Here is a 20186-nt window from a genome sequence, read left to right on the forward strand (position 1 = left end):
CCAAGAGTTTGCAACACGTTGACCAATCACCGTGAGTGTGCGAAATCTGTCGACCCAATGTGCGTTTGGAAAGGGTCGACGCATTTCGCGCACTGTGATTGGTCAACGTGTTGCAAACTCTTTGAGGCGCACTATTGTGAATCGCCGGTATTAAAATGCACATCACGTCTAATACCCTCGCACACGTTTCGTGCGTACGCGTAGGCGTCAGCATGGGGCAAGTTCGGTCAAGGATCGTAGTTATAACCAGGGGGACGGTAGGGTGTTGGGCGACAAGGGCCCTCTACGCTCGAACTCTTCTCATTCAGTATTGTGCGGTGATGGCGCGCGTGCACATACCCTTTCTTAGCTGCGTGAGGATGGACCACAATGAATCTTCGAAACCACGAACAGCTGGCAATAAGCGATAATTTCAAGTGTGACTCCTAGTGCTTCAACCCGTGGTATAATATATTTCTTATACAGGATTTTCATTTGTCAGAAAAGGTAATTTTTCAGCAGATAAATATTTGTTTTCATGTTGTTTACCTGCTATTCTTTTTGACCGTGCCGTGCCAACTTTGTTGCCCGAGTTTCTGTGGCGTCGAATGCTGCATCTCCACGCACTGTAAGTTTTGATGTAAAGAATTTTTACCAAACTCAATGGACAAAATTTGAATGGGACGCATCACTCGTTTTTTTTTATAACGGTGTGGGAAAAAAGGTTGTGTTAAAGGAAGGATTTCCTTTAAAAGACAGTCTGCAGTCTGAAGGTTCAGCCTTTACACATGCATTTCAGGTTAAAAAAATCAATGCTGAAGCTGGGAGTTTTACAGGATAAATTACGCATGGAATTTAGGGGTCTCAATTAATTGGAGGAAATCACGGCCCAGTGTGTGCATTATAAGCGTGTTCGCTTGCAGGGTTGAAAGCAGGATCGGGAAGCAAACATGCGAATCCTTTTCTAGAATCTCCATGAAACAAAGGGCTGGTGCACATATTGAAAATAGAACGAGTGCTTTCAATAATCCTTATTCTAGATAATAGAAACACTGTAGATTGTAGCATTAATTGATACTGTTCCTTATGAACACCCCCTTTTAATGCATGGTATAGGCACACAGGGCATTAAGCACATCACGCGCAAACCCCCTCCGTTCCTCCCTGGTTATCCGGTTCGTAAGTGTGACGTCACTTGGAACCAGAAGTTAACGCGCAACTTCAGCGATCGTCCAATGGGAGCCTGCAGATCGTGGCGTGTCTGCCTTTGTGAGGAATACGAACCGGATAGAGTACAGAAGTGAATACGTCACGCTCAGTTATGTGTTTAAAAGGCATTAGCAACAAAACGAGTGCGTGAACCAACACGTGTGCGCGACTAACTCTTATCGAACGCTAGTCGAAGATGGTTGGACTAATTTAGTCAACTATTCGCGACCAGCCTAGGCTGGTCGCATCGTTGGTTGCCATAAATCGTTTTATGAGCAAAATTCTGGGAAAACGGTACGTCACTAGTAAACGACCATTTTCACTTTTATTTTTGCTATGTTGCCCTTCCTGCGGCCACCTTTTCTCATATTCGACCTGTAATGACCCGACAACGGTTGACGACGGTCGTTCGCACCTCCATTGCGCTAGGTACGTCACAAACTAACCACGAGTTAACTAGAAAATAATATGGAAGGGCTGCGTAGCACCGTGATCAGAATATTGACAAGAATAGAATAGAATACCATCCCACCCCACCCCACCCCATAAATATAGACCTAGCGTCGCCTTGGTGACCGCTTCGCGGAACATGTGCGCAGTGTGCATGCATTACCAGTAATGCGGTTTACTGCATTCTTCTTTGTGGTAAACTGTACATGCGCGCCTCTACTTACTTAAGGTGACGTATAGCGTCTGCATCCTGCGGATAGCGTCATCCGATGTGCAGCGTAAGGAACCGGAGCAGCGTGTCATTTTCGAACTTGGGACGCTGCATCCGGGGGAATAAATGTGGATTTTTCTGCGTTCATAAAGAACTGAAGATTCCGTTCTTAATGAACGCAAAAAATCTGCTTGCCCTCAAGAACTCAGTTACCGAAAGCTCGGAAATTACATGTTTCAGAGCACTGATTTTATATTATATTCTTGTCACTAGTTAACTAGTGGTTTTGTCGAACTTTCCCATGGTTCCAAGTTGTTCGTGCGTATGTTGCAGATCAATGGCACTCACAGACTGGTGCCCTGCGTGCCACAAACAGCATACTGTATAGTCAGCGTCTGATCACGGCGTAGGTCGCTTGGGTAATCATCTCACATCCTGTAAAAATCACAAAGGACAGAGAAAACATATGCAAGACAAGAGAAATGTATCGGATATGTTCGGATATGGGATAATATGCCTGCCCAGCGTCACCTCTCCTGACAGACAGTTAGATATGACGCAACGATGGAATGACGTTTTCTGAATTATTTTAATAGCGCTCAAAAATATTGGCTACGGCTGTGAATAAGACTTCTACTTATGTGATTGCCAGCCGCAGCCAAGTCTTTTGGACGCAATGAATAATCGCTGTCCCCGGCCCAATAGCTACGCTCGTTATTGTTACTACGTGTCGTGCTGTTAATACATGTACGATGTACTGGATGCAAACGTGACGTGACACTCTACCAAACCTCGACTCCATGGGCTGCGTACGCGGCAGGCGCGGTGGGTACCTACGTGGTGTGGCAAGATCGTGCCCACGGGACGAGGTTGCACCGCGCGTACAATACACATATAGGAACGCTGCGTAGTACCAGCTATGGATTAGTACAGTCAGCCGGCCGCACCGGATGTACATGCACTGTACAAATGTTCATTGAAATGATGAAATGAAGTCAGACTCAGATAACATCAAGCAGTACAGTGAAGCCGGTAAAAAAATAGCATTTATTTTCGGATTTTGTCGCCGAACCAAAGTTTAAAAGCTATCATTGCAGAATGGCACGAAGTATTCTAATCTTACTGTCTTAGTCTTTATAAATTTTCCTACGGAAGAAGCAATGTATTTTTGGTCATGAAGCTTTTCTTTCTTCACCCGTGTCATCAGTGGTCCTGCAAGTGTACATGTACATAACGTAGATTGTAATTTGTAGGCCTACTGACTGTACTACTTTTTACTATGTGTAGGTCTAGTACGAGTAGTGTTATTACGCCCCAACTGTAGCGTTTGTCCTAACTATAGCTGGGACAATCCCAACTGTAGTGCTGCAGTTGGGCTGGCCCAACCATTGTTGTCTACCAATTTTTGTAGAACATTTTTCAACCTTAACCAAGTTTATGCATCTCACACTTGACACAATGATCTAAAATATGGCACTTCATCTATCTGTCTATGACATGACATAAACAATATGACTTTGGCACATGCTGGCCACTTGTACACCGGACCTCTATGCTGTAGTTGGGTAGGGCCCAACTATAGTTGGGACTGATGTTGTAGTTGGGGCAGAACAGTGGCCTACATCATGTACTACTTACATGACTTAGTAGTAGGACTAGGCCTACATGTATGTGTTTGACACGGCGCCGTGTTTTCTCAGTGAATACCACAACATTTTCGCTACTGAATTTGACTTTTTTGGAAATGTTGCTTCCAGATGGCTAATGTAATATTAATAATACGTGCTACTGACGTGACTGAGTGGTTCCCAAGCACTGCTACAGTGCTGGGTCACTGTAGGGAAACTTTGCCTTTGTATAATTTATTGGCCTAGTTAGCCAAGAAAAATAGGCCTACATGTACTGTATCTTGCCAACATACCGTGGCAAATTTTATCTGGTGATTCTGTGCATACATTGACATGGTGCATTCCTCTTCATGTGATGGAATTCAGACCTAGGGCCTACACTGTACATGTCATGCATGTACATGTACTAGTTCAGTTTTGGACTTTTTTCCTAAACCCTAACCCTACATAATGCTACAAATTACTAGTTGTAGTAAATTTAGTATTCAGCCCTGTCGCTTGTAAGAGGATGTGACCTTATTGTTCACTGAAGCCATAAGATACAATAGATAAGACAATGTACCATACAGTGCTGAGGCACTGTGAATGCATGGCTTAATTGTTCTCTGTATGAGTAACAATGGAGGTAACCTAGCCAGAAGTAGTAATATGTAGCGCAAGGTCCTTCAAGTTGAAAAGGATTCTTGTGACGTTTTGAAAAACCTCCAAAATGCCTGCAATGAGGTCTTTAACTTGGGTCTGCGATACCCCCAGAACCGTGGGGTCTGATGCCCGTGGGAGCAGGGCAGATGTCTGACCCTAGAGTTCTGGGGGTGGGTCTGCAAGTCATTAGATATGTGCAAATATATCATGGCCACCCACTCACTTGGTCACAAATGGTGAAGTTACATGTAGATGTATGATTTATTTTGTATCAGTTTCATTCTGATGTTAAAAAAAAGGACTAACATGAAACTGGATTAGGGCACAATATACAAGTCTATTAATGTTTAGTCATGTTAGTGAGGCATTTTATTATATTTACATAGTACATGAATCTATTTCAAGTCAACAATTTTCTGCTTACTTGTTTAGATGAATAATTCAGACAATTGAACCACATGCATTGATGGGACACAGCCAATTTGCATGAATCGCAGCAATAGGAATGGAAGCTACTGGCTTCGGAAACGAGCCGTAGGGAATTCCAAACCAGTTTCAAGAGTTGCCACAAGCACCACAACAAGACCAGTCACTCGATCTGCAAAAGCCAAAGCTAAGACCATGTTGTCACATGTGCCACTGGCCACCGAAGAGGAATGTGTGGTGTCTGTCCCAGATGAGGAGTCGTCGGACTCATCAGATGAGAGTGACTGTGAGAAGAGCTTGAATCCTGAAGAGACGGCTGCCATTCCAACTGAGCTTGAAATTGATGTGGTTTCCTCAGATGAGCCTGCAGAAATAGAAGAGGTTGTTCCTCAAGAGAATGCTGATGCACAGGAACAGGTATCTTCATGTACACACCATGTTTACTTTGTAGTATTCATGCAAAACATTTGAAAGAATTGTATGGACGGTGTTTGAGCTATTATATTGAGTGTAAAACTTTTATTCAAAGGCAGTGGGTGGAAGATTTTCGTGATCTCAACAATGGCACTGTTAAATTATCCTGAAATGTCTTACTGTAAAGTAAGTGCATGGCAGTTTCAGACAGTCGGTGAATTCTTACCGCCAGGAATACTGTCATTTCTGAGAAAAGAGAAATTTCACATTTTATCCAAAGATTGTCCATCCGGGCGATCTTTGGAAAATACAGTTTGTTCAAATACCGCAACCATTAATGGGCGCAACGAAAATCTGTGTGAAGCGTTGAGCTGAAGAATCTACATGTACATGTGTATGTTAACGGGTAATGTACAAACTGCCAACACGCTTTCGGTAAGCCTAAAATCATTAATTAACAAAATACACATGTACACATAACTGTACCAGTAACTTACAGTCTAAAGGAGAATTTGGACTGTTTAAAGTTTACCTCAAGTGAGTACTGTATATCATTTTGTTATCACCCCTTAAGATAACGATATGGTCCAATGGCCGTTCTTGAACCGAAGCCTGGTTTTCTCGAACAAAATCTCCAATTTCGAGATACGGAGCTTTCTGTTTTCCAACAACAGTAACTCTCATGCCCAAAATGCAAGGATTTGTTTATTTTGTAAAGTGTTTATGATGGGCACTCATGGTGTGTGGACGGTTGTTGACCGACTTACTGTACATGTACGTACATGTACGTGTGGAGAGCGAATAATGACTGTGTCGTCGATGTGCACCAGCACGTGTACATGAAAATGTGGTCACGCAGTGATTGGTGACAACAGTCACTTCACTGCCTGACGGAATGTTATTGATTCAACAAATTCTCCACACTGCATTGTTGAAGAGGAAATACAGACTATAAGGTAAACTTGCCAACCACTGGTATTATGCAAAGTCATGGAAAAACGACGCACATAGTCGGTCTGCAGATTGACCTCACCTGTGCACTGTACAGGCACTCAGGAGCATCCTGTGGCCCATGGATTTTTGCTCGACAAATTACACGAGCTTGGCTTCTAGGGTAAATAATGAACAGTGCTTTTCTCAATTTTTCTCACAGCAGTGATCTCAAAAAATGAAACAAGTTTGTGGAATGATACACAAAGTACACGTGTAAATCACAAAGCCCGAAATCTGCTAATTTTGACAAATTGCAGTACCTTCAATCCTTAAAAACCATCATTCATAAACTTAAAGTTTCTTTGATAACTTATGCATTTGTTGTTCACTGCCTGCCATTAATTTTACAAACATGAACATTTGATGTGGGATGGCAAAATGTTAATTTCTATTGTGGGTACAGCATTGCTAACTGAAAAATGTAAATTGTGACCAGTGTCGTATGAAAGAATGTGGAGTGATAGCTAAAAATGTACACTATGTATCTTAAGTATGAGCTGTGATTAATTCAGTTTCAAATCAATGCAGTGTGGAAGAGTTTGCAGAATTAAGGAAGGTTCATGGGGTGTGAACAACCTTTAACCACTTACCGCTGGTGTTGCCGGTGTACCGGACACATATTTTTTATACGCGTGGCCTGGGTCTCTGAAATCGGACAAAGGGAACTGGGCCTTGTGACAAAAGACCGTACTCGTGACAAAAGACCATACTCGTAACAAAAGACCAGGCTGCTGGGCATTACCAACATTTTTTCTGTGCTCTTTTTACAAGGCTGCAGGCCTGACTGAAATATTCCAGTGTCAATAGATGCTGTCTGTTAGACAGATTAGAGTAGAAAACAGAGTAGAAAACACCTTCGTGTGGGTGTAAGTGTCCAGTAAATGAAGATATGAATTTTAAACAATTTGGAAAACAGAAAAAACAGAAACTTATCCCGTCCCAGCATCATCAACATTCATAAATGCCCCGCCGCGAAGTGGGTAAAAACAAAAGTATAGTGTATGTCATGTTTTCTTGCTGGATGGAAATTGGGAAATGTTCAAGGATTGCAAGGGGCGATGAGAGTTACTAGGATTAATGGAACCCAAAATTTATTCTGTTCCAAGAGCTGGGGTTGATGTCACAAATGCCTTTCAAAGTTCTTAAGAGGATAACCGAAATGTCTTGAAGTTATATGTGCATGTACCCATATGTAATTTGTTAGCAGCAGAAGCAGCATGTTGAGGAAGAGACAGACATTGATTCAGGTGGTCCAAGCTTCTCCCATACTGCAGCAGAGCAAGCTGAACGCTTTGTACGCAAAGTGAAAGAAGCAGCCTGGCGCTGGCGTGTGACCCATCATCACCTCCTTCCTGATTGGCTCAAGGACAATGACTTTCTTCACTTTGGCCACCGCCCCCAGATCCCATCCTTCAAAAGTTGTTTTGGCTCCATCTTCAGAATCCATACAGAGACGGGGAACATTTGGACACATCTGATTGGTGAGATTCAAGGTTCTGATTTCCTCATGTGAAGATACAAGTACATGTAGCTTGTTTCTGAATTCGTGGGCAACCATGGCAGCAGTTGTTTTTTTACAAAAAACAAATGCTTTTACTCTAAAGTTGTTGAAGCACATGGAATCAATACAGCTTACATGTTCCTTGAGTATTTGTTGTATTATAGGGGCACAACCACAGCACTGAGCAAGAATACCAGAATACATGTGGTTTGTACATGTGTACATGTATACGGAGGTGTACACACATACATGCAGAAATTGTCATAGCATAACCATGATAACCAGCTAACATGTACATGGACATTGTACACATATGTTTTCATTGTCATAGTGTTTGCATCTACATGTATGATTTTGTTTTCAGTCATGGAATTATGCTGGTATTGAGACATATTTAGAAAACAGACCAGTTTGTCAAATAGGAGATTATACAAGTCAAATCGTTCAACCATCATCAAGTCCTGACAAGGCCAATGCAGTTAAGTCATAAACGTAAGTCATCCAGTCACTGTCCAGTCACAGTTCAAGGAACAAGCTATTCAAATGAACTATGATTAAACAGTATGTTTCACCTTGATGACGCCATGTGGTTTCTTCTGGTTTGATCTTTTCTGGGTACATAAGTTTCATCCTGTAGGCAAATTACAAAAGAAACTACATGTATGTGAAGAAGCCTCCGCCCCCCCAAAAAACCCTACATGTACATGTACATTTTACATTTACATTTACACGCCGGAAAACATGAACATGCATGTACATGTAAATATATATTTATGATATATGGAATGTAGGCATCGTCGATATTGTATCTTGGCTGATATTGAAATATCAGTTTTTTATATTGATATTATTGATACATCAATATTTGTTCATTTTAATTTCCACCTTAACTTACGCCATCTACTGATAAACGTGAGAGCAGGACTTTATATCCTACTGTACACCTTTACACCTTTTTGCACCAAAATGTCCTGGATAGTGCAACAGATGTCATCGGTAGTGGTTCTGCATAATCTTTTAAAAATTTTGTACATATAAAATATGAAATGTCCAATCAATCATTGCTATTTTAGATGTTTTCAGTGAATTATGTTTCCTTAGGGTGGCAATGCATATTTATGATTATGCAAATAAGGGTGGAAGTTTGCAGACTGATGTCAATAGAGAATACCAACTGCAACCCGGCTTTGAATTAGAAAAAATATTCTACCTGCACCAGGAGTGCATGCAATTGAAAAGGTTACGTGCACTTCTGAAAAGTTACATGCACCATTAGCTTATGGGGAAAAAAAGAGAGAGTAGAACATAGTAACTGTATGTTACCCTGCAAGGTTACCTCATTGCAAGCTACATGTACCTAGCTAGCTGTCAAAAACTCAACCATGTAAACACACGATATGGTAAACGTAGAGTATACATACTGTACATGTACATTTGACGACGCAACGGAATCAAACAACACACACGCACGTGCGCTCTATTGGGGTTGGTGTCAATGCATTAATTGCTGTAACCCCCTGTGCTAGTCTTTCCTCAAGAGGTAAAGTTGACTACATACCGGTACATGTACAAGTTAGCTGCATGTATGTGGACTGTGCCCGGTAATGCCAACGTTCTGTGTGGTTGTATTTAGGCTAGGTCCATGATGACACAACAGAGTAGAGAAGTTAATATGTCACATGCACAGTTATGTGTGCAACAGGTAAATGACTTTTATGAGGATTGCATGTGTACATGTAGTTGACGTACTGTACAAGCTGTATTGGCACTTCAGCATGCAGCACGATGACCTTCGTGGTTGGATTGTCAGTGCTGCGGTGCGGATTATGCACCTGTGCGACTTAAACGCCACCTTTAAATCTTAATTTGCCAATTTTTGAATGCAGTGGCTTATACACCGGGTGGCTGATATTCCGAAAATTATGGTACATGTACATGTAATTGGTCAGCGGGGTACCTTTTGAAATAAAAATGTCAAATGAATAATAGAGTTGAACACCCTAGCAGTCGAGGTCTTGCATCTTAAGATGTTAAGTCCCATCCAAGAATGCATTGTGTGTCTTTGTTGCTGTGTGAGTTAGTACTTGGTACATGTACAATGTACATCCATCGACAGTCGACACTTCATATAGCAGGGCCACAGGTTAGCCTCTGTTCAAGTGTTGTTTTCAAGGTTACATGTACATGTACTCATGCATGTACATTGTATTTGTAAATGATCAGTAGTCTGTTTCTTTACCTGCTAGTCCATGTTTATTCAAAGCAGGAAGTCCTTGTCATGTCCTTGTTTTGTACATGTACACTGTAACTCAACTGGGTTCAAGAAACATATTCTCATTGAAGGTCTGTTGAAATGGATTCACAATCTACTCTTAGCCCCCCTATCATCATTAATCAAACCTGCCTAACTTGAATTCTGTGTTCTTTGTTTTATACTCCCAGGATTTATTGCATTTGTTATCCTGATGATCTATTTCCTGGTGGCTTCCATCAATGACCAAGAGAAATGGGAGAAGATTGTTGTTTACATGGCCTTCTTCACTGGCGCTGTCCTTTGCTTGTTCTTCTCCTGGGTGTTCCATACTGTCTATTGCCACTCTTCTAAAACATCACTACTATTCAGCAAGTAAGTGTTTACGTAAAGGTTTGTTTCTTAATGAACATAAAGTTCCTTGAATATGTGTTTGTTTTAACATCAGTGGGAATGAATGATATATGTACATGTTCCAGGAGGTGATCCACAGGTTTATTTTGATGTTCTAGTCAGTTTTATTTACCAGTGCATGTATACTGGTATATGTTTTTACAACTGGTTGATCATTTTTGGGGCTTATTCACTGGTATACAGCCCATTGACAAGGAAACGGACTACCGGTACATCTATGACTACTGGATACCACGTGATTAAATGGGATTTTTGACATGTACTATTTCCTACATGTGCAGTACTTTGTCCAGCTGCTGTCTGCCACTTGAGCATTGAGCAAGTTTGGTCAAAGACCATTTGCTGGCCAGTGGTTAATGTTAAAATAAAAGGCAAACATCGGTAATTGAACAATTGAGTGATAACCAATCCCATCACAGCAGCTCACATTCCTGGCTTCTGATAACCAGTGATGCAACCAACCCACAAGGGGCATAAACTGGCCCCAAGTACTCAAGCAGACCTATCTAATTATTGCTGATTAGTGTGCTTTCAAATCAGAGTTAGTCAAACCATGGTTTATTGATAGTTCTTCATTGAACATGCTTATTTTTTAAAACATTGTTCTTGTGGTGTGACCCCTGGTTGCATGGCAATATGTGTATAGTATTATGTGTAGAATTTGGATGTGGTTCTCTTGCCTCTGAATAATGTCACTAAACTAAGACACTGATAGTTTTGGAGACTGACAAAGTAGGGCCTACCGAGATAGGGCTGGGAACCTGTGTAATGGATATGGGTCATTCCACGAAGTTCAGGCACAGTTTGTGACTGCTTCCCTTGTTACATCAGTGAAAATAAACATCTTTTTCCCTGCATGTGGATTCTAAATTGACATTGTTCTAAATTTTGCTAGGTTCTTGTAGTGGTGTGCTTCATCTTTGCCAAATAATAATGACTTAATCTGTTGTAATGTGAAAATAACGGGCAATAAATGTTACCAATGTAACAAGGGACGCTGTCACAAACTGTGCCCAAACTTCATGGAATGACCCGTATATATTAATGCCCATGTTGCTGGCATGCATTTGAATTGTGAACTATTTTTGGTATTTGTGTAGACTTGATTATTCAGGGATCTCTCTGCTGATAGTTGGTTCCTTCATTCCATGGCTATATTTTGGCTTCTATTGCCAAAGCACTCTGCGCTATGTCTACATATCCCTGATTGTGATTCTTGGTCTGGTCTGCATGATTGTGGCTCTACGTGACCAGTTCAGCACAAGGAAATTCCGTGCTCTCCGGGCAGGTATGGTATGTTTGTAATTGGTTGCAAATCCAGATTTCATTTTTTTATTCTGCAGAGCATTTTGTTTTGCGGATCCTTTGAGAACGTTGTGCTTATAATATCTTGCAGTCATCTTGATAGGAATGTTGTACAAATTTATCTTACACACAATGTGAAATATCCATTCTTCTGTGAAAGGTAGGCTCATACATTTACATGTATGTGAGAGCCTGAACAATAAATGACCTCAATAAAAACATCTGTTGGATTGAAGTATAACTTCACAGACCCATGTATGTTACATGTAAAGTTACTTGCATAGCAAGTTTAGCTCAACCTAACCTGTTTAGTATCTAGTATGCTCAACCTAACCTGTTTAGTATCTAGTATGCTCAACCTAACCTGTTTAGTATCTAGTATGCTCAGCCTAACCTGTTTAGTATCTAGTATGCTCAACCTAACCTGTTAGTATGTAGTATGATCAACCTAAGCTGTTTAGTATCTAGTATGCTCAACCTAACCTGTTTAGTATCTAGTATGCTCAACCTAACCTGTTTAGTATCTAGTATGCTCAACCTAACCTGTTTAGTATCTAGTATGCTCAACCTAACCTGTTTAGTATCTAGTATGCTCAACCTAACCTGTTTAGTATCTAGTATGCTCAACCTAACCTGTTTAGTATCTAGTATGCTCAACCTAACCTGTTTAGTATCTAGTATGCTCAACCTAACCTGTTTAGTATCTAGTATGCTCAACCTAACCTGTTTAGTATCTAGTATGCTCAACCTAACCTGTTTAGTATCTAGTATGCTCAACCTAACCTGTTTAGTATCTAGTATGCTCAACCTAGCCTGTTTAGTATCTAGTATGCTCAACTAGCCTGTTTAGTATCTAGTATGCTCAACCTAGCCTGTTTAGTATCTAGTATGCTCAACCTAGCCTGTTTAGTATCTAGTATGCTCAACCTAACCTGTTTAGTATCTAGTATGCTCAACCTAACCTGTTTAGTATCTAGTATGCTCAACCTAACCTGTTTAGTATCTAGTATGCTCAACCTAACCTGTTTAGTATCTAGTATGCTCAACCTAACCTGTTTAGTATCTAGTATGCTCAACCTAACCTGTTTAGTATCTAGTATGCTCAACCTAACCTGTTTAGTATCTAGTATGCTCAACCTAACCTGTTTAGTATCTAGTATGCTCAACCTAACCTGTTTAGTATCTAGTATGCTCAACCTAACCTGTTTAGTATCTAGTATGCTCAACCTAACCTGTTTAGTATCTAGTATGCTCAACCTAGCCTGTTTAGTATCTAGTATGCTCAACCTAGCCTGTTTAGTATCTAGTATGCTCAACCTAGCCTGTTTAGTATCTAGTATGCTCAACCTAGCCTGTTTAGTATCTAGTATGCTCAACCTAGCCTGTTTAGTATCTAGTATGCTCAACCTAACCTGTTTAGTATCTAGTATGCTCAACCTAACCTGTTTAGTATCTAGTATGCTCAACCTAGCCTGTTTAGTATCTAGTATGCTCAACCTAACCTGTTTAGTATCTAGTATGCTCAACCTAACCTGTTTAGTATCTAGTATGCTCAACCTAGCCTGTTTAGTATCTAGTATGCTCAACCTAGCCTGTTTAGTGTCTAGTATGCTCAACCTAGCCTGTTTAGTATCTAGTATGCTCAACCTAGCCTGTTTAGTATCTAGTATGCTCAACCTAGCCTGTTTAGTATCTAGTATGCTCAACCTAGCCTGTTTAGTATCTAGTATGCTCAACCTAGCCTGTTTAGTATCTAGTATGCTCAACCTAGCCTGTTTAGTATCTAGTATGCTCAACCTAACCTGTTTAGTATCTAGTATGCTCAACCTAGCCTGTTTAGTATCTAGTATGCTCAACCTAACCTGTTTAGTATCTAGTATGCTCAACCTAACCTGTTTAGTATCTAGTATGCTCAACCTAACCTGTTTAGTATCTAGTATGCTCAACCTAGCCTGTTTAGTATCTAGTATGCTCAACCTAACCTGTTTAGTATCTAGTATGCTCAACCTAACCTGTTTAGTATCTAGTATGCTCAACCTAGCCTGTTTAGTATCTAGTATGCTCAACCTAACCTGTTTAGTATGTAGTATGCTCAACCTAACCTGTTTAGTATGTAGTATGCTCAACCTAACCTGTTTAGTATCTAGTATGCTCAACCTAGCCTGTTTAGTATCTAGTACATGTATGCTCAACCTAGCCTGTTTAGTATCTAGTATGCTCAACCTAACCTGTTTAGTATCTAGTATGCTCAACCTAACCTGTTTAGTATCTAGTATGCTCAACCTAACCTGTTTAGTATCTAGTATGCTCAACCTAACCTGTTTAGTATCTAGTATGCTCAACCTAACCTGTTTAGTATCTAGTATGCTCAACCTAACCTGTTTAGTATCTAGTATGCTCAACCTAACCTGTTTAGTATCTAGTATGCTCAACCTAACCTGTTTAGTATCTAGTATGCTCAACCTAATCTGTCTTTGAGGAAGAAAGGGGCAAAGAGTGTTCATGGAGCACATGTAGGCGGCAAAAAGTTTACAAAGTTACTTGTTATACTTCAGTTAAGAAGCAGCTGGAAAACAAGGGACCCTTTGTATTGACTGTCATTTACTTCTTGTGTACAGGTTTGTTTTTAGGTCTAGGGTTGAGTGCCATCATCCCTGCTTGTCATTTCTTGGCCATCAGTGGTTTTGTGGAAGCCTTCCAAAATTGTGCATTTGGTTGGATACTTCTCATGGCAGGCTTGTACATCACAGGAGCCATTTTTTACGCTGTGCGTATACCTGAGCGATTCTTCCCTGGCAAGTGTGACATATGGGTAAGAGAATAATCCGAATTTATGGACATTAGAGTTGCAGTCTGTAAGTTAACTTACTTGAAGGCAAATGACATTTTACCAACTAGTGTTGTAGTTGTCCCTTTAATAGTAAAACAATCCCTCATCACATCATGCCGTTGAAATGGCAATATTGGCATTGTCTCAGCTGTTCATTAAATCTGCCAAGAAACCAGTTACTTTGTATAATGAGCTCTCACAGTGCGTTCACCATGATGAGGTACATAACCCTTGCTGATTGGCAGAGACCATTAGTAAAAATAAAATCTGGAATACCAGACAGTGTGGAATTAATCTTTAGGCTTTTGATTCTATGATTGTATAATACCAACTCAGATGAGACGAGAATCCTCTTTGAAAAGCATAACTCGCATGTTCAGAGTTAATGGTGTAATTTCTATGTGTAGTGTTTCAAAAAGGTTTTCAAGAACATGGGCTACATAAATTATTCTCTAGCCAGTCACATGCAAAAAGTTTTGGAGCCATTAACTCCAAAGCTTTGAAGGCTTTCAATATAAAGCATATTTGCTGCATGTACATGCACCTGTGTAGAGTTGTCAGTAGATTGGTAATCGTTCTGGCAACCAAACGGACATATAATGTACACATTCATGTGCCCCCATTGAAAAATTACATTCCTTTGGAAACATGATTACAACTGATAATTTGGCATGGGAGGAAAGTTTTAGTTCTTCAGGTTTCTGTAATAAAATGAGTTCTTGAAAACTGCCAAACAATTGACCTGTCGTTCTTGTTTAGGTTAAGTATTCTTTTTTCCCCAGTTTCACAGTCACCAGTTTTTTTCATGTTCTGGTTGTGGCAGCAGCATTTGTACACTACCATGGACTCAATTTGATCTCTTCATACCGAGAATCACTTGGACCATGTGCTTCGGACATCCTTGATGAAGAGGTGCAGACAAATGTTTTTACAGGTGATGACCTTTATGTAACAGTACCAAATGTGTGAACTTGAATGCATTATGTTCAGGTCTTAGATTTTCATGAAATTTAAGAGGGAATAGGTTTTTGGCCAGGAATTTAATACCAAATGATAATGGTTTGAGCATAATATAAATATCTTGTGTTCTTTTTCATTGTATGAAGTGTAACAGTTTTTGCGGTATTTTGGAATAGAATGTTAAGCTCAGATCCATACAAAAGTAGTGATGCAGTTAAACTAGATTATTTTTGAGCCTAATTTGTTGCCATGATCTGATGATGGAAATACCTACAGAATACCTCATACATACAATTGATACAGGATTTTCTCTCTGGAAAATCTGTTTGTTTGCATTATTTGGTTGACATTTTAAGGATTATTTACAATGAAGAAATTTAGAAAACCATGTGACATCCATTCAACAATAATGTTGGTTTCTTATTATTGATGGCTCACATATCCCCATTGCAGTGCACTTTGAACATTTGCCCTTCATTTGCTTAGCTGCATACTATTGTGTACTTTTGTGCCCTGAAGTGCAAAGAAAGTAAGAATCTGGCATCTGAAACACCTTTGTCCATAATTCTTCAAATTCCAAACTCACATGTTAACACAGTTCCCTCATTTCAAAGTGCGCAGTTTACTTGTAAGGTGTGCCAGGACATCATGAAGTTTGGGATTAGAATTGAGATTCTAATGGCGTTTCATAATTTGTCGGCATCCAGAAAATGCTCTTGGAGGTTACCATCAGGATCTCTTAATTTGTTCCAAGTTTGTTAGTTATTAGGGGAAACCCTCAACCAAGTTGCAGTCACCACCTCTGTGACTTTTGACTTTGATTTCACGATACTTATTTCACACACGATTTAATGGCAGTGGAAATACTTAATTACCAAGTTTGAAGCTCATTTCCATGGATATTGGCAATGCTACGCTACATGCACTCATGGAAAGTCATGACATTAGGAGATTACAATGTGTGTGTTTATTCCATACATTTTTGGTTATTTGATACCACTTGTTGAGATACTGTCTGCCTTTCATATTGCAGAACCCCGGGGGGGGGTTGATTTGGGAAGAGTCTTGACCTCATCAAATCCTAGCCAGAGACTTTGAGCTGGATCTCAAATTGGAGTTCAAATGCACATAACTATCTCAACATTTGACAGTCATTTGTAGTTAGTAATAAGCAAATGGTCAATCTTTCTTCCTTGTGCTTTTACTGCGTTCAGAACTGCAGAAATCATTTCCAGTATTTGTTAAACTACATATAGGAAGAAAAAGCTGGCAATCTTTGTGATAACAATAAACAAATCAACTGGATAATCACTGAATTTGCTGTCTGATGAAAGTACACAAATACAGGTCGCAAATAATTGTCTGGGAGCTCATCAGTCTGTGTGTAACCTCTGTCACTGAAGGTGTGTGTCATAGAGCCTTTACAAATGTAAATATTAATGATACAATACAGCTGAACTTTGTTAATGAGAGCACTGCTGACATGAGATTCTGCTTATAACAAGACAAATTTCAGGTCCTAGTCCTGTGTTTTCATTCCTGATAATACATCGTTCCCGTTATAATAAGGTACATGTTATTGCCAAGTCCAAAGGACCTCTTATTAACGAGGTTTGATTGTACATTGACATGCCACATGTTAAACCAATATATGATATTACAGGGGCACTTTCAAAGTTATGTTACATTGAAAACTCCATACATTTACATCTTTTTTTTGACTTGATCTTATAATCCTGCAGTATGTTAGTGTTACAAATTTGTTTCTGGTCTACGTTGATATTATTTGCAATTATGAATTGTTGAAATTCAAACTTGTGCATGAAGCTAACTGGTGAAAATAGTTCTCATTTCTGACATTGACATGGTAACAGTGCTATGTATGTTAGGCTTGGACGGTACAGTATTACTACACTTCATAAATATTCACAAGCAAATCGGAGCTTGTCATTGGCCAATTCCACCTCACGTCTGGGAAGTAGAAATGATACGTGACCAGGTGACGTCATAGCGGTAAGTATCCACCTCACTGCCATGCGGTAGTTTTTTCTGGTAGCATCCCTCTGGAATCCGCCGTGCAAATATGTAGTCTGTGTCATGTAATCTTTACAGAACCAGTCTGGAGTTGTATCCTAATGACTATTACAGTAAAGACCAAAAACGTATGTCAGCACCAGACCATTAAAGCCCTGTTTCTATGCACATCTGCACTCCATTATCATTACATGGAAATTTAGCAGCTGAGAAACAATGATGGCCTCTGTGAGTACACTATTTATGAAGTGTAGTAAAACAATTACAGCATGGTTTATTTCAGAAAAATACATGTACAGTGTAGTGGAAATTGCTGGTCCCGAGGCGTATGTCAGCTTGACTACAGGTAGTCAAGCTGACCTATACCTCGGGACCAGTAATTCCCAGCTGACCTACACCTCGGGACCAGTGATTCCCAGCTGACCTACACCTCGGGACCAGTAATTCCCAATAGTACCCCTCAAGCCATGCTGTATTTTTATATCACCAAATAGTGGCGGTATTTTTTTCAATATTGAAAAATACCGACTTGTCATGCTGGTTGTCCATATATACTGAAATACTGTTAAATACCGCACAGAATTTTGATACCATGGTACTCTTGCTAATATGCTTTGAAAATAAAGGAAATCCACCATATCATTGTATTTCACTCCATCCTTTGTGGTACAAGTCCAGTGTCAATCAGTATCTACATTGTCATTTGGACTTAGCAACATGAAACTTGAACAACTGCCAACCCACCAGCCAAAAGCCTTGGAAGTTCTTTCACCCCCTCCATCATGGTGTTTGTGGTTTAGGTGTACATGAAGCTTTTAGAGTCCGACTGGAAGTCAGAAGTAGTTGCTTTTTGATGATGCACACTTAATACCCCACTGCAAAGAATCTCACGATATCAGTGAATATTGTTGTATTTTTATCATACATATTGTGGTGTTCAAAAAATGCAATACCGTCCAAGGATAATGTATGTCATTGTGAAGTGTCACACACTCAATGCTTGTTACCTATACTTTTTGTTGCATCCATATTTGTCATAAAATGATCAGTTTCTTCATGAATGTGTAACCTTGTAGCTATGGTAAGAGCTCTCAGGACAATTCCAACACAAATGATCTGACTCTACCTCATATATAAGCCATTTTACTCCTTTCTGGACAGGAGCAAGTGGAGGAAAGTGTCTTATGTCCCCAGAATAGATTTAAATAAACATTCCATTGTTGTTTAAAAGCAACCAGTTACATTTGTATCTACAGAGTGGATACATTACTTCAGAAAGTTTGAATAAATGTAACACATGGGTTGCTGCAATTTTTATGGTGTGAAACAGAAAAAGTATAATGTATAACACATTCAGCAAGTCTAGATGGTTTGACATTAAACAAGAAAACACCAGGAAAGATGTGTGATTGGTTTGTTCTGAAGGGTACCGGTGATAGACAAGTTGTGTAGGAGTTGGTAAATGCTGTATAAAGTCAACCGTGCTTGCTAATTTGCCATGGCTGAAATACACACTGCATTGGTTTCATTTGGTTTTGGCACTTTTTACTCTTACAGAGATTTAAGAAATAGGATGAAATTGGAAGCCTGGTTTAACTGTATTAAAGGTAATTGATTGCTTTTTGTTAGTAGTGCTTTTGATTGAATATTAAAGAGCTATAATAATAGAATTGTATCATGTCTTGAAAATAATTACATGTATATTCAGAAGTGTGGAATGTATGCATTGAGCAGATTGCTAAATTGAATGGAAGACACATGTAGGAAATCTGCAAGAGTTATGCAAGCAGTCTTTCAGTACAGATATACAGACTACACTATGATAATGTTAATTAAGCGGTATATATTGTTTTAGACGGTTGAGTGAGGGTGTAGCCTACTGTGGGTCATGTAGTGTAACGAAGGTGTACTACATGAGTTTGGAAGGATTTTTCCACCAACACAAGATATCCACATGGTCACCAAATCTAGAGTAGATATCTCTTTGTTGCACTGTCTAAAGTCCAGATGTATGCAACTTGTTTAATTCACAACCATAAAGGTCAAATAGATGAAAAGACACATTAGCCAATATAGCTGGGTCTTGGCATTGAAAGGGTTAACAGTCAATAGGAACAAATTCAGATCACTCCATGTATTTAATGGATAGTGTCAGAAATTATGAATCAATTTAAACGCAGGTGATGTATGGTGTACTTGAGGAATGTTGATCGTTTTCCCCCCCAATGCGTACCACTTTGTTGAATAAGATATTTGAGGACAGAATTACTGAATGAAAATGAGGGCAGATCTCAGGGTTAAAGGGAAGTTGATTTGACCATGATTTCCATGATTTCTGCATTGGACGTCTCAGTCTAAAATGGAGAATGAAACTGTTGTTGAATTTCTGTATTGATTTCGCTGTTACACCAAAGTGCCACTAACAAGGTTCATATTTCCATATATTTTATGCAGGTTTTTAACAACAGCCCTTGATCACGTAGAGACATGATACGAACTTAAGAGTGTCCACTTGACAGATTTAGGCCACACTATTGGTTGATCAGTATTCTGTCGTGGGTTTTACATCCATGTACATGTAGTTCTCTGCAGCATTAAGTAAAAATTGATCGGTGCCAGACACGATGGAATTACTATTATGGTTGTAATCTATAGAAAAATAAGTGTGTGGAAATATTGTAAAATAAAGATAAATATGAAAATGAAACTAAGGGTGTATCATTATTATTCAAGGAATGACTTATGTGTTAGGCAGAATTGAATACATACAAAGTGTTTCACACCAAAATGCATCAGTGCGCTAACCTTACATACTTAGTGTAGACTTGTGAATAAAAGATGTCCACACGATGCGGGAAAGGAAGACGCTCTGCAGACTTACATATGTCCACAGGACATTTCCCCTTCTCTGAATAAGAAGTTTAGAGTCATTGTGGGGT

The 20186-nt window shown here is 39.6% G+C and overlaps 1 protein-coding gene across 1 annotated transcript; it reads left to right on the forward strand.

Annotated features, from left to right (window-relative positions):
* Positions 1–2917: 2917 nt before the first annotated feature.
* Positions 2918–19954, forward strand: LOC147799141 (adiponectin receptor protein 1-like). Its single transcript, XM_087136714.1, is given in 8 exon segments — positions 2918–3075; positions 4552–4962; positions 7157–7433; positions 9896–10079; positions 11219–11406; positions 14042–14235; positions 15036–15050; positions 15052–19954. Coding segments are annotated over 7 exon segments (1386 nt in total). The 5' UTR covers positions 2918–3075; positions 4552–4605; the 3' UTR covers positions 15223–19954.
* The last annotated feature ends 232 nt before the right edge of the window (positions 19955–20186 follow it).

This window comes from Acanthaster planci, linkage group LG05 (assembly GCF_054643075.1).
Source record: "Acanthaster planci isolate LZ-2023a linkage group LG05, COTS_SCS, whole genome shotgun sequence".
Classification (NCBI taxonomy): domain Eukaryota; kingdom Metazoa; phylum Echinodermata; class Asteroidea; order Valvatida; family Acanthasteridae; genus Acanthaster; species Acanthaster planci.